We start from the raw sequence: 15,765 nt of genomic DNA on the forward strand, positions 1-15,765 counted from the left end.
GTTCACACATCCCATCAGCAAAGTCTGTTAAATGACTCTTGTTCAAGTATTTCATGTACAGATTCACTTGATCCGCACAATCAATGTTTCACAAAATACAGAATTCAACCCACTGTCCCTTAAATTACTCCTGTCTGTATTATTTGAGTTTACAGAACTCAGCAGTGTCTCCCTCAGAAACCCTGTGTGGCCCAAGTCCAGCATAGAGAGGCTCAGTGAATGTGGTCTGGACTCTGTGGAGGAGAGTCATGGTTTCAGAGACGCTGTAGAAGGAGAGAATACCTGCACTGTGATCCAGGTACACTCCTACTCTGGAGGACAGAGGACCTGAGATACGAGTGAAGGTACCGTTGTGGATAAAGCCATATTTCTGTTCGAAACAATACAATGACCAAGATTTGTCATTAAATCCGAATGTACAGTCTTCCCCTGTCCACCGGTCTCTGCTGATAGTCTTGTATGCAACTGCTATATAAATCCCTTTCCCTGTCCACTTCACCTCCCAGTAACAACGTCCGGTCAGACTCTCTCTACTCAGGACCTGAGGCCCTAAAGCACAGAACCTGTCTTGGTGCGGAGGATAAGTCTGTGGTCGTGTTATTAAAGTTACTTTTCTGTTCCCCTCAGATAATGACAGCCAATTTTGTGCTGTGTTTGGATCCAGTGTGATATCACGTGAATATCGTAAGAATCCAGCTCTGGTCTTGGGCTCTGGTTGTGGCAGTAAAACATCCACTGTCATCTTGTCATCTTCCACGCTGTCCAGTGTGAAGGTGTGCCAACACTCAGAGCAGATGACGAGTTTCTTCCCACGCTTTTCAAAGCAAGAGCGTTTAAGAGAGTTCTGCTGGGATCTGACCTGCTGCTTCACATCACAGCTTCTTTTCTCCATGAGACGGATCAGCTCGGTGAAGACCTTCTCACTGTCCTTCACTGCTTTATCAGCAGAGCGATTGACAGCCTTCACCTCCTTTTGGAGCAGCTTCACATCTTTCTCTCTGTCCTGGATCCTCTGCTGGATGTTGAGTCGACTCACCTCCAGCTCTCTCTGCCTCTCGGTCTTTTCTGCTGCAGCTGAGACGGTGTTGTGTCCACAGGGAATAGTCACCGGATCCTTCAGTAGATCCTGACAGAATAAACAGCAGAAGTTCTTTCGGTCCAGTTGAACTCCTTGCTGCGCCATTTCGCCTCGTGGCAGTGACTGTGTCAGAGTTTCTCTGACTTAAATCCAAACTCGGCTCCTTTTTATCATGTTCATATGCTAATCTGTACTGAATGAGGCTCGTCAGCTCCTGCCCTATCACAGGTTGGTTACACCCATCTTCACACTTGCATATCAGTGAGGGGGAGGGAACAAGGCGACATGTGCACAGAGCGGAGCTCGCTGTGTTTTAGAGCAGGATGAAAAGGGAGGAGTTATCAAGCTTTCATGCAATAGAAAGCCAAAGTCACGCCTCTTCCGGTGGACCGCCATGGGACCTTGTTTCGGAAAAAATATGAACAGCAGTCAACGGAGAGATATACAGTGCCTTCAGAAAGTATTCAGACCCTTTCACTTTTTTTCACATTTTGTTATGTTGCAGCCTTATTTTAAAATCGATAAAATTATTTTTTTCCCTCATCAATCTACACTCAAATTTATTAAAAAGGAAAAACTGAAATATCACATTTACATAAGTATTCAGACCCTTTGCTATGACACCTGAAATTTAGCTCAGGTGCCTCCCATTTCCCTCGATCATCTTTGAGATGTTTCTCCACCTTGACTGGAGTCCACCTGTAGTAAATTCAATTGATTGGACAAAACACCACCGAGAAAAATCCAGCGTTTTGCAGGATTTTGTAATATTGATGTTCTTGTTTGATATTTTTTTCATGTTTTTTTTTTGTGTGCAAATAACTGATGACTAACTAATGACTTATAAAGTATCTTTGATGCAAATGTTTGGGTTCTAGTTTTGTTTCCATTTATTCGATTTATGTTCATTCATTCATTCATTCATTATCCGTAACCGCTTATCCCATTCGGGGTCACAGGAGGGGGGAATGGAGCCGATCCCAGCTGTATGATTTATGTTCATATCACTGTTATTATATTAATGGTACTAAACCGTTGCTAGGTAGCAGGGCAGGCTATAGCCTTTGGTGATTTATGTTTTCTAATTTTTATTAATAACTGTATAATATCAATAAACAATTGGTCCCTGATATTGTTGGCTTAAAAGTGTTTAGTCAGTTTCACTACAATGAGAGTTAGTAGACCACAGTTGTGGTTCTGTGGTTCATCCCCACTGTAAGTAACATTGTGACTGTTACTATACTACTGATATCTACTACAGGAGGCTATGTGCACACAATGGATTCTTTGGCCATGACATTTAACCTGTGCATCAGCACATTCTACCATTGTGCTCAGTATAAAATCAATAAGAAACAACTAAATAGTAAACTTTTGACTCCAAAGAAAGTATTCTTATTATAATAATGAAATATGATCAAGTTAGACTTAGATAGTAACAAATAAGATCAATAACAATGTAAATAAGATAACAAAAAAAGAATCCAAAGTCAAGTATGTTGTTACTAAAAATATTGAAATCATCACCAAACAAACTTTGTTTGGACAAAATACACTTGGAGTATTGTTTTAGTAGCGTTACGGCCTCGTCTTTTAGAAACAATTCAGAAAAAAGACCAGCACAGCATTTTATGATGTTTTTAAAGGCAGTGTATTTAACACACACCTCAGCCGATCCTGGTATAGGTATGTCTATTTTTATTTAAAAATGTGTATATTTGGGATATTTAAACTCTGGTTTACAGCTAAGGTTGGAAAAGGAAGAATCATTCAGGAGTGGAGACATGGACACGTTTAAAGTGAATATTTAATTTAGATTAGATTGAATGGGCAACGTTGGCACCTTTAGCAGCCTCTGCATCAGTGTATGAATGTGTGTGAATGGGTGAATACTGACATGTAGTGTAAAGCGCTTTGAGTGGTCGGATGACTAGAAAAGTGCTATATAAATGCAAGTCCATTTACCATTTAAAGAGTTCAAATACAGGTTTATCAAGGCAGTGAGAGAAAATCAACGACTGTACTCTGAGAAACTCCAACAGCAGTTGTCAGTAAACGACTCTGCTTCTGTCTGAAAGGGTCTCAGATAGATACCAAATGCAAACCTAAAGCCCCCCCCACTCCCATAACGATGGCCAACGACCTGAATGAGTTCTACTGTCGTTTTAAAAGACAATGGGACAGTCCTGAACACCAACGACGACTCTCTCCATCCTGAGAGGGATGTTAACAGGCTGTTCAAGAGAAGCCACTGTAGACTACTTGCTCAGCAATAAACAGCAGACTCTAATCCAGAATGAACCAGATCAGCTGCAACTACTAATCAACAGACAGCACTCAAACTTATTAGTTTCTTCATACCCTTAAAATTAGAAAAGATTTACTGATAGTTGTAAATGAATTGGTTCATAATAAAGTATCAACTTGAAATGAAATCTTCAAACACACCGTGGTCGACCTGAACTTCAGCAGGTGGAAGCAGGAAGTCCAAAAGCACTTTTGTATAACATGGGTGATTTTAAGTTGAAATAAAGGAGGGCAAACAGAAGTTAAACCTCCAGTCAGCGAGTATCATGAACCGAACAATCAATAGTAAAGGCAATAATTTCAGCTTTTTTAACATTTTGAATGATGCCGTCCTAGAAAGTCTGTCTATCTATGCAACACAGTGGTTAAAAACTCTGCTCAGTTCTCTGTGACAAAGCTGTTTTCGTGAGGAAAGTTTTCAGGACTGTGACTGACTGAATCTAAACATGAACACTGTAGTTTGTGGTGTTTCAGGAGGAAAACTGTCTAAGTTCTACTCTCATATTATATTATATTGACTCCCTGACGAAGGCTTGATGCCGAAAGTTGGAGATTGCTTTTGCTAACGTGATTATGCCATTACAATAAAGGCATTTTAATTGTTTAAAAGGAAAGTGTCTTGTAGTTTTTTGTGTATACTCTCATATTAGTTTTACATTTTCTCCATCAGCTTTGTATGATACCCTGGAATGAGGACAGGAGAAAATACTTTGTTCTTGTTTGTTTATTCATCATGTAAACCTTCAGTTTGTTCACACATCCCATCAGTAATCATGTACAGATTCACTTCATCAACACAATCAGTTGGTTTGACCAGAATCTCAGCGATGTAAAAGAGAACAATGAAGGATCTCCTTATTGATTATGATCAGGATAATTACAGTGACAAAAAAGTGGGGAGAACATACGGTAAAGGAAGGTCTGGTGCCTTCTCTCTTAAGACTCATGCAGTAGAACAACCTAAAAATGCAAAGTCAGTTCAAGTAAACAAACATCATCATCATGAGCAGTGAAACAGACACAGGAAGGAGCGCCACTTGAAGACACTCGTGATTTACAGAACAACTCATGAGAAGATGTCAAAGAATCACCATAATGTTTGATCGACAGCTGATCTCAATGACACAACAATCAGCTCTCAGCAACAAACATTTAAGAGTTAAAACACAGAATTCAACCCTTAAATTACTTCTGTCTATTTCAGTTTACAGAACTCAGCAGTGACTCCATAATTGTAATAAAGCCAAATTCCAGCATAGAGAGGCTCAGTGAATGTGGTCTGGACTCTGTGGAGGAGGGTCATGGTTTGATTGTTGGTGGAGACGCTGAAGAAGGACAGAATACCTGCACTGTGATCCAGGTACACTCCTATTCTGGAGGACAGAGGACCTGAGACAGGAGTTTTAACATTGTTGTACCAAAATGCATAACGGTCTCTGTCAAATCTAAATGTCCAAGATTTGTCATTGTGTCCAAATTCACATTCATTCCAGCCCCCTTCTCTGCGGTTGTTCTTGTATGCGACTGCTATAAGAACTCCATTTCCTTGCCACTCCACCTCCCAGTAACAACGTCCAGTCAGGCTCTCTCTACTCAGGACCTGACCCCATACAGTGAATCTGTCCGGGTGATTGGAATATTTCTGATTTTGTTCGGTTGATGTTGCTTTTCTGTTCCCATCAGATAATAACACCACTTCGTGTGCTGTGTTTGGATCCAGTGTGATTTCTCGTGAATATTGTAAGAATCCAGCTCTGGTCTTGGGCTCTGGTTGTGACAGTAAAACATCCACTTCAGTCACTGTCTGTGAGACGTTTGTCCATTTCTCACTCAGAACGACGTGTAGTTTATCCATGACTTCTGACACAGCTGCCGTCACGTCCTCAAAGTAGCGCAGAGGACGGATATCGATGCTGGCTGTAGATTCACTGAGTGGTGACAGTGAGGGGTAGTTGTGTAGAAACTGGTTGTGATCCTCTGTGTGTGACAGCAGCTTCAGCTCAGCGTCTCTCCTCTTCAGCTCAGTGATCTCCTGCTCCAGCTTCTCCTGAAGCTCTTTGACTCGACTCACTTCACTTTTCTGCTGGGATCTGACCTGCTGCTTCACATCACAGCTTCTTTTCTCCATGAGACGGATCAGCTCGGTGAAGATCTTCTCACTGTCCTCCACTGCTTTATCAGCAGAGCGATTGACAGCCTTCACCTCCTGTTGGAGCAGCTTCACATCTTTCTCTCTGTCCTGGATCCTCTGCTGGATGTTGAGTCGACTCACCTCCAGCTCTCTCTGCCTCTCGGTCCTTTCTGCTGCAGCTGAGACGGTGTCGTGGCCTTTATGTTCCTCCACAGAGCAGAGATAACAGATACACTGCTGATCAGTACGACAGAACATCTTCATCACCTCGTCGTGACGAGAGCAGATGTTCTCCTGGAGCTTCTTGGAGGGCTCCACCAGCTTGTGATTTTCAAATAATTCATAATGAGGCTGGAGGTGTTTCTCACAGTAAGAGACCAGACACACCAGACAGGACTTGAAGGCTTTCAGTTTCCTCCCAGTGCAGACATCACAGGCCACATCTTCAGGTCCAGCATAGCAGTGATCAGCAGGAGCAGCTTGGAGTCCAGTCTTCTTCAGTTGCTCCACTAAATCTGCCAACATGGTGTCTTTCATGAGGACAGGCCTCGGTGTGCAGGTCTGCCGACACTGAGGGCAGCTGTAGATCGTCTTCTCTTCTTCTCCATCCCAGTGGGTTTTAATACAGTTCATGCAGTAGCTGTGCCCACAGGAAGTAGCCACCGGATCCTTCAGTAGATCCAGACAGATGGAGCAGGAGAATGACTCTCGGTCCAGCTGAACTCCTTGCAGCTCCATATCCAAACAGTGTGAGCTCTCAGAGTGGAGCAGGCTGTGTTTTAGAGCAGTAAGAAGAGGGAGGAGCAGGATGAGGGGGCGGGACCACAGCAGAGAGGGGGTGGGACCTGTGTGAGTAATGGAGTCACCCCATTGGTCAGTGGAGATGGGGCTTCCCCATTGGTTGGTTCAAAATGATTGTTATTATTTCAGCCGCTGAAGTCACGATCAGCTTATCCTCTTCTGTTGCTGGGCAACTTGTCCTCCCAGCAAAGCTCGAGCCAGAAAGAAGCATTTACAGGTTTTCTCAGAATTATTATTATTATTTTTTTACAAAACAATAAGATCAAAACTCGGAACAATTAGTTTGTTGTTCACAACAGATTAGAATTTCTCATTCATTCAAGCAAATTGCACTAGTTTTAGCACGTGTGCAAAAGAGTATAACCACTTGCACATCAAAACTGTCGTCCTCTTCACAACTTCTAAACATTCCTTCATCGTTTGAGCCACCACATGCAAAATGATCCATTCAGTTATCAAAATCTATTATATTAATATACATTTATATTCTATAAATTAGTACTCTGAGGAGGTACAACTTGTTTTTTTTTTTTGTTTTTTTTATTTATTTTATTTTACGACTTTACATGAAAAATCAAATCAAAACATAATTTTTTCTATTTACAGTATATGTAAAAATGTTGTTACACAAATAATTTTACTGTGTATATACAAATCCTTCTTCCGTGTAGCTACTACAGTATTGACATTTCCCAGTATACTTTGACCTGCAGTTGAAATGGGAATGTAAAAACGCTCAGTGTGATACACAACAACATTCACCTTGACCAGGAGTCAGCAACCTGCGGCTCTTTAGCTCCTCTCCAGCGGCTCCCTGTGGATTTATAAAAATGCAAATGAATAACTGTTTTTTATTTACATTTTTATTTATCATTATTGTAGATCTATTGTACGACGGATTATTAGGTCCACATTGAGGGAAAAAAATAAATCTGAGATTTGAAAATAAAATCATAATATTACAAGAAAAAAAGTCGTTATATTATGAGAATAAAGTCATAATATTATAAAGTAGTAATTTTCTTTTTTTTTTTCTTTTTTTCATGGTAAGTTATGACTTTATTCTCATAATGTTACTACTTTTTTCTCGTAATATTATAACTTTATTCTGGAAATCTCAGATTTTTTCCCTCTCAATGTGGCCCTAATACTCCGTAGTACATTTGCACTTTGGCCCTCACTGCATTAGACTTATATACTATATACTTAGACTATAAGCTGTGTTACCTTCATCACAATTATCAAATGTGTTGTGGCTCCAAACAGATTTTTTATTTATTATATTTATTTTTTTGCCTAAAATGGCTCTTTTGATATGATACGATACAACTTTATTGTCAGTTTGCACTGAAATTGATTTTGCATCCATAGGCAGCTCAGTTTGAAAAAAAGTACACATACAATAGACATACTGTTACCATAGACAGACAGACAAGTAAGACCCATCAGACAAAAAAAACAAAACACATCACCATTATTCATACAGAACCCATTACAAAATGACCATCTGTCCATTCACACGTCTTTAGCAGCACATTTATTATTATTTAGCAACAAGATGGACTGATGGACAAAATAGTAAAGGTTGCTGACCCCTGAGCTAGACTATACTGATATTCTGGTATGGTAGATAGATATCTAAATAGATAGATAGATAGATAGATAGATAGATAGATAGATAGATAGATAGATAGATAGATAGATAGATAGATAGATAGATAGATAGATAGATAGATAGATAGATAGATAGATTTGATATAGATATCAATAGATCAATATATATTGATCCCAAATTGGGAATTCCTTGAGTTACAGCAGCAGGTTATCCAGAAAATGCACAGGACTGACCCATTGTCTTTCAAAACGACAGTAGAACTCATTCAGGTCGTTGGACAGGTGCAAGTCGTTAGTGGAGTGTGTGTGTGTGTGTGTGTGTGTGTGGGGGGGGGGGCTAGGTAGGTAGGTAGTGAGCAGGTAGTGTACAGTGGCTTCTCTTGAACAGCCTGTTAACGTCCCTCTCCAGGATGGAGAGAGTCGTCGTCAGTGTTCAAGACTGTCCCATTGTCTTTTAAAACATCAGTAGAACTCATTCAGGTTGTTGGACATGCAGACGTCGTTAGTGGAGTGGGGTGGGGGGGGCTTTAGGTTTGCATTTGGTATCTATCTGTGAAGCAGAGTCGTTAGTGGAGTGTGGGGGCTTTAGGTATGCATTTGGTATCTATCTGAGACCCTTTCAGACAGAAGCAGAGTCGTTTACTGAGAACTGCTGTTGGAGTTTCTCAGAGTACAGTCGTTGAGTTTCTCTCACTGCCTTGATAAACCTGTATTTTAACTCTTTAAACGTTGTAATGGCAATTTTCATATCTGCAGTTTAACACTGTACCTTTAGATAATCTCAGGGCCTCACATGTTCAATTTCGTCACCTAGGACAGTGACCTGACATTTTAGTTCTCTGTAACTGCAAACAACAGATTGCTGAAATACTTGTTATGTCTTGTGATGCTCTGTTGTCTGCTGTGTGCTGACGCATTGATACACTTTCTATCCTTCTCTTCTTTGCACTTATCTTCATGTTATGCTTTAAATGTATAAATACTGACTACTCTTTGTATTCGGGGCTCACTTGCCACAGTCCACAACAGGTGGCTGTGCTCGTGAGTCCATCTGCAGTCCATCTGCAGATGTTTTAGTTATTAATGTATCCCTTTTTATTAAATTCACTGAAAGACAAGTTGTTACGTTGGTTTGTGTCTTGTTTTAACAGAAACTGCCACCACAACGTGTCCATGTCCCCACTCCTGAATGATTCTTCCTACATTTTCCTACACGGCCACACTTCACTAAAAATATTGTATATTTCTCCAAATATTTTGTTGATTTCTTTTCATATTTTTTTCAATCTTTTTTTATTTAATTTAATTTTTTGTGTCTAAAAGATATGGTTTCAAAAAGTCATCAGAATCTGCCTTTAATGAGCTGCATGCCTCATTGTGTGGAAGTGACTGGGATCATAAGTGTCAGGCAACATCAGACTTGGCTTAAACATTACTTTCCCTAACTTTGTAAAACAAAATGTGACCAATAAATACATAGAAAATTCATTTAGTGAGTTGTTATTTATTCTTCAAATAATAAATCATACACCAGCAACTTTGTAAAAAATGTTGTAATGTAGCAAGAATTAAAATTAAGTGTAAACCTTTTTAATACAGCAACAAATTGGTCAAAATTTAAACAGGAATTAAAATTGTAGTAGATGATGTATATAGTATACAAAATAAATTTGAATTGAATAGATCGGCCTCATTGTCACCGATATCCAATCCAGCTATTTGAGTCTGTATCGGCCCGATATCCGTTCCAGTATCGGTGCATTCCTAATTATAACCTCTCCTATAACAGCATATTTAATGTTTACAACTGTATTTCTCTATATTGTCGTTAATTATCAGTTTGTTATGTTTAGTTATAATTACTGACAAATACTGTACAATCATGAACACTTAAAAATTTAATTATATGTGGTTTCAACTACTATTACTATAGTAAGTTATAAACCATTTATTTAATGTATATATACTGCGTATAAATGGGCTTAAAGTGACCACTTGGTTTCTTCAGCTTATTCTTGATTTTATTGGTAGACTTTACACCCTTATTATATATATTTTCTTTATCTCTTGTATTCTCTCATCGTCTTTACCTTTAAAAATGTGCACAGAATGCAATTCTCCGAGACTTTGCAGGAGGATGTCCTAAATTAAGATGCAAAAAAAAAAGACAAGCACGATCTATAATACCAATGTATATACAGTAGGAGTGGGAAAAAAAATCGATTCACCTATGTATCACCATTTTTGTTTTTACGATTTTTAAATAAAACAATTTTTTAATGCCAGAATCGATATATTTGCTTCATTTGAGTCAATTTGGAGGTAGAAGGAAGTTACCACTTTTATTGTGGTAGTCAGAGTAACGTGACGTCATATCCGTTCTGTATCCGTCAACCAAACAAACCAGCCGGCCGCAGCGAGCCGAAACGGAAAAGTAGAAAACGGCGGAGGGTCAGCATGGATACGACCTGCACCCTCACATGTTAAATCCAGCGTGGTAAACACTACACATCCAGTAAAGAATGGAAACACTTTGGATTTCACACATTGACAGGAAAAGCAGAGCTAGACATCACGGCTAAAGCTGCATGCTAACTCTGTCACAGACAGGAAACATCATCGTATCGCGGTAACGTGGCGGTCAAGCCGGCCGTCACTCTCATCTCCGTGGTCAAATGGGCCGACGCTACAACTGTAGAGCACCCAGATAATGACATTTATGTTAAATGCATTCAAACGGCCCGAGGGAGCTGACCATGGATGAATAAAGAGAACGGAGCTGACGGGAGAGCTAGAGACCACCTTGGAGAAGTTAGAGGAAGTAGACACGTGTGACTACGTCTGGTTTCCAAATAAGGTGTTAACAAAGGGAACTGTATATACAAAATAGATATATAGAAATAAGATTGATTGGATTATATTCACCAGAAGTATAAAACATTACATGTCCCTTATAAATTAAAAAGAAAATACCTCTAATTTGTGAGGGAAATGTCTTTATTCTTTGATTTATTAGTTGCTGGAAATTCTTTTATAAATAATTCCTGACAATGACTGATATATTTGACTTCAGGACATCTCTGACTACATACAGGCTGACATTTTTACTGTATTAATTTTGATATTTTCCAAAGTTCCTAGAAGTGTATGATTCAACTTTTCCCCATGGTCTAGTGTTAAAAAAGTGAATACAAATCGAGTCGAATCACAATACTTGTAGAATCGCAATACATATCGAATCGGTACCCAAGTATTGTGATAGTATCAAATTGTGAGATAGGTGAATCGTCCCAGCCCTAATATACTGACATATCTGCTCACAATACTCTGTCCTAAACATTGTACTTTGTGGTGTTTCAGGAGGAAAACTGTCTCAGTTATTCTCTCATATTAGTTTCACATTTTCTCCACCAGCTTTGTATGAAACCCTGGAATGAAGACAAGGAGGAAAATACTTTGTTCATGTTTGTTTATTCATCATGTAAACCTTCATTTTGTTCACACATCCCATCAGCAAAGTCTGTTAAATGACTCTTGTTCAAGTATTTCATGTACAGATTCACTTGATCCGCACAATCAATGTTTCACAAAATACAGAATTCAACCCACTGTCCCTTAAATTACTCCTGTCTGTATTATTTGAGTTTACAGAACTCAGCAGTGTCTCCCTCAGAAACCCTGTGTGGCCCAAGTCCAGCATAGAGAGGCTCAGTGAATGTGGTCTGGACTCTGTGGAGGAGAGTCATGGTTTCAGAGACGTTGTAGAAGGAGAGAATACCTGCACTGTGATCCAGGTACACTCCTACTCTGGAGGACAGAGGACCTGAGATACGAGTGAAGGTACCGTTGTGGATAAAGCCATATTTCTGTTCGAAACAATACAATGACCAAGATTTGTCATTAAATCCGAATGTACAGTCTTCCCCTGTCCACCGGTCTCTGCTGATAGTCTTGTATGCAACTGCTATATAAATCCCTTTCCCTGTCCACTTCACCTCCCAGTAACAACGTCCGGTCAGACTCTCTCTACTCAGGACCTGAGGCCCTAAAGCACAGAACCTGTCTTGGTGCGGAGGATAAGTCTGTGGTCGTGTTATTAAAGTTACTTTTCTGTTCCCCTCAGATAATGACAGCCAATTTTGTGCTGTGTTTGGATCCAGTGTGATATCACGTGAATATCGTAAGAATCCAGCTCTGGTCTTGGGCTCTGGTTGTGGCAGTAAAACATCCACTGTCATCTTGTCATCTTCCACGCTGTCCAGTGTGAAGGTGTGCCAACACTCAGAGCAGATGACGAGTTTCTTCCCATGCTTTTCAAAGCAAGAGCGTTTAAGAGAGTTCTGCTGGGATCTGACCTGCTGCTTCACATCACAGCTTCTTTTCTCCATGAGAAGCATCAGCTCGGTGAAGACCTTCTCACTGTCCTTCACTGCTTTATCAGCAGAGCGATTGACAGCCTTCACCTCCTTTTGGAGCAGCTTCACATCTTTCTCTCTGTCCTGGATCCTCTGCTGGATGTTGAGTCGACTCACCTCCAGCTCTCTCTGCCTCTCGGTCTTTTCTGCTGCAGCTGAGACGGTGTTGTGTCCACAGGGAATAGTCACCGGATCCTTCAGTAGATCCTGACAGAATGAACAGCAGAAGTTCTTTCGGTCCAGTTGAACTCCTTGCTGCGCCATTTCGCCTCGTGGCAGTGACTGTGTCAGAGTTTCTCTGACTGAAATCCAAACTCGGCTCCTTTTTATCATGTTCATATGCTAATCTGTACTGAATGGGGCTCGTCAGCTCCTGCCCTATCACAGGTTGGTTACACCCATCTTCACACTTGCATATCAGTGAGGGGGAGGGAACAAGGCGACATGTGCACAGAGCGGAGCTCGCTGTGTTTTAGAGCAGGATGAAAAGGGAGGAGTTATCAAGCTTTCATGCAATAGAAAGCCAAAGTCACGCCTCTTCCGGTGGACCGCCATGGGACCTTGTTTCGGAAAAAATATGAACAGCAGTCAACGGAGAGATATACAGTGCCTTCAGAAAGTATTCAGACCCTTTCACTTTTTTCACATTTTGTTATGTTACAGCCTTATGCTAAAATCGATAAAATTATTTTTTTTCCTCATCAATCTACACTCAAATTTATTAAAAAGGAAAAACTGAAATATCACATTTATATAAGTATTCAGACCCTTTGCTATGACACTTGAAATTTAGCTCAGGTGCCTCCCATTTCCCTCGATCATCTTTGAGATGTTTCTCCACCTTGACTGGAGTCCACCTGTAGTAAATTCAATTGATTGGACAAAACACCACCGAGAAAAATCCAGCGTTTTGCAGGATTTTGTAATATTAATGTTCTTGTTTGATATTTTTTTCATGTTTTTTTTTTGTGTGCAAATAACTGATGACTAACTAATGACTTATAAAGTATCTTTGATGCAAATGTTTGGGTTCTAGTTTTGTTTCCATTTATTCGATTTATGTTCATTCATTCATTCATTCATTATCCGTAACCGCTTATCCCATTCGGGGTCACAGGAGGGGGGAATGGAGCCGATCCCAGCTGTATGATTTATGTTCATATCACTGTTATTATATTAATGGTACTAAACCGTTGCTAGGTAGCAGGGCAGGCTATAGCCTTTGGTGATTTATGTTTTCTAATTTTTATTAATAACTGTATAATATCAATAAACAATTGGTCCCTGATATTGTTGGCTTAAAAGTGTTTAGTCAGTTTCACTACAATGAGAGTTAGTAGACCACAGTTGTGGTTCTGTGGTTCATCCCCACTGTAAGTAACATTGTGACTGTTACTATACTACTGATATCTACTACAGGAGGATATGTGCACACAATGGATTCTTTGGCCATGACATTTAACCTGTGCATCAGCACATTCTACCATTGTGCTCAGTATAAAATCAATAAGAAACAACTAAATAGTAAACTTTTGACTCCAAAGAAAGTATTCTTATTATAATAATGAAATATGATCAAGTTAAACTTAGATAGTAACAAATAAGATCAATAACAATGTAAATAAGATAACAAAAAAAGAATCCAAAGTCAAGTATGTTGTTACTAAAAATATTGAAATCATCACCAAACAAACTTTGTTTGGACAAAATACACTTGGAGTATTGTTTTAGTAGCGTTACGGCCTCGTCTTTTAGAAACAATTCAGAAAAAAGACCAGCACAGCATTTTATGATGTTTTTAAAGGCAGTGTATTTAACACACACCTCAGCCGATCCTGGTATAGGTATGTCTATTTTTATTTAAAAATGTGTATATTTGGGATATTTAAACTCTGGTTTACAGCTAAGGTTGGAAAAGGAAGAATCATTCAGGAGTGGGGACATGGACACGTTTAAAGTGAGTATTTAATTTAGATTAGATTGAATGGGCAACGTTGGCACCTTTAGCAGCCTCTGCATCAGTGTATGAATGTGTGTGTGAATACTGACATGTAGTGTAAAGCGCTTTGAGTGGTCGGATGACTAGAAAAGTGCTATATAAATGCAAGTCCATTTACCATTTACCATTTAAAGAGCTAAAATACAGGTTTATCAAGGCAGTGAGAGAAAATCAACGACTGTACTCTGAGAAACTCCAACAGCAGTTGTCAGTAAACGACTCTGCTTCTGTCTGAAAGGGTCTCAGATAGATACCAAATGCAAACCTAAAGCCCCCCCCACTCCCATAACGATGGCCAACGACCTGAATGAGTTCTACTGTCGTTTTAAAAGACAATGGGACAGTCCTGAACACCAACGACGACTCTCTCCTACCTGGAGAGGGATGTTAACAGGCTGTTCAAGAGAAGCCACTGTACACTACCTGCTCAGCAATAAACAGCAGACTCTAATCCAGAATGAACCAGATCAGCTGCAACTACTAATCAACAGACAGCACTCAAACTTATTAGTTTCTTCATACCCTTAAAATTAGAAAAGATTTACTGATAGTTGTGTATAAATTGGTTCATAATAAAGTATCAACTTGAAATGAAATCTTCAAACACACCGTGGTCGACCTGAACTTCGGTAGGTGGAAGCAGGAAGTCCAAAAGCACTTTTGTATAACATGGGTGATTATGAGTTGAAATAAAGGAGGGCAAACAGAAGTTAAACCTCCAGTCAGCGAGTATCATGAACCAAACAACCACTGATAAAGGCAATAATTTCAGCTTTTTTAACATTTTGAATGATGCCGTCCTAGAAAGTCTGTCTATCTATGCAACACAGTGGTTAAAAACTCTGCTCAGTTCTCTGTTACACAGCTGTTTTCGTGAGGAAAGTTTTAAGGACTGTGACTGACTGAATCTAAACATGAACACTGTAGTTTGTGGTGTTTCAGGAGGAAAACTGTCTAAGTTCTACTCTCATATTATATTATATTGACTCCCTGACGAAGGCCTGATGCCGAAAGTTGGAGATTGCTTTTGCTAACATGATTATGCCATTACAATAAAGGCATTTTAATTGTTTAAAAGGAAAGTGTCTTGTAGTTTTTTTGTGTATACTCTCATATTAGTTTTACATTTTCTCCATCAGCTTTGTATGATACCCTGGAATGAAGACAGGAGAAAATACTTTGTTCTTGTTTGTTTATTCATCATGTAAACCTTCAGTTTGTTCACACATCCCATCAGTAATAGTGTACAGATTCACTTCATCAACACAATCAGTTGGTTTGAATAGAATCTCAGCGATGTAAAAGAGAACAATGAAGGATCTCCTTATTGATTATGATCAGGAGAATTGCAATGAAAAAAAATGGTGAGAACATACGATAAAGGAAGGTCTGGTGCCTTCTCTCTGAAGACGCATGCAGT

At 39.5% G+C, this 15,765-nt stretch overlaps 3 protein-coding genes across 3 annotated transcripts; all 3 read right to left on the reverse strand.

The window, feature by feature from the left end:
* LOC141776812 (tripartite motif-containing protein 16-like) lies at positions 1-1,183 on the reverse strand. Its single transcript, XM_074650624.1, has 2 exons — positions 1,109-1,183; positions 1-814 (listed from the first exon to the last, which is right to left on the reverse strand). Exons 1-2 carry the CDS (start codon positions 1,181-1,183, stop codon positions 140-142), a joined length of 750 nt encoding a protein of 249 aa, XP_074506725.1. The 3' UTR covers positions 1-139.
* A 3,327-nt stretch (positions 1,184-4,510) lies between these two features.
* On the reverse strand, positions 4,511-6,271 carry LOC141776462 (tripartite motif-containing protein 16-like). Its single transcript, XM_074650080.1, has one exon. It carries the CDS (start codon positions 6,252-6,254, stop codon positions 4,581-4,583), a length of 1,674 nt encoding a protein of 557 aa, XP_074506181.1. The 5' UTR covers positions 6,255-6,271; the 3' UTR covers positions 4,511-4,580.
* A 5,156-nt stretch (positions 6,272-11,427) lies between these two features.
* On the reverse strand, positions 11,428-12,610 carry LOC141776468 (E3 ubiquitin/ISG15 ligase TRIM25-like). Its single transcript, XM_074650088.1, has one exon. The coding sequence runs from the start codon at positions 12,608-12,610 to the stop codon at positions 11,567-11,569; it is 1,044 nt and encodes a 347-aa protein (XP_074506189.1). The 3' UTR covers positions 11,428-11,566.
* Between the last annotated feature and the right edge of the window lie 3,155 nt (positions 12,611-15,765).

The sequence above is a fragment of the Sebastes fasciatus genome, chromosome 11 (genome assembly GCF_043250625.1).
Source record: "Sebastes fasciatus isolate fSebFas1 chromosome 11, fSebFas1.pri, whole genome shotgun sequence".
NCBI classification, from domain to species: domain Eukaryota; kingdom Metazoa; phylum Chordata; class Actinopteri; order Perciformes; family Sebastidae; genus Sebastes; species Sebastes fasciatus.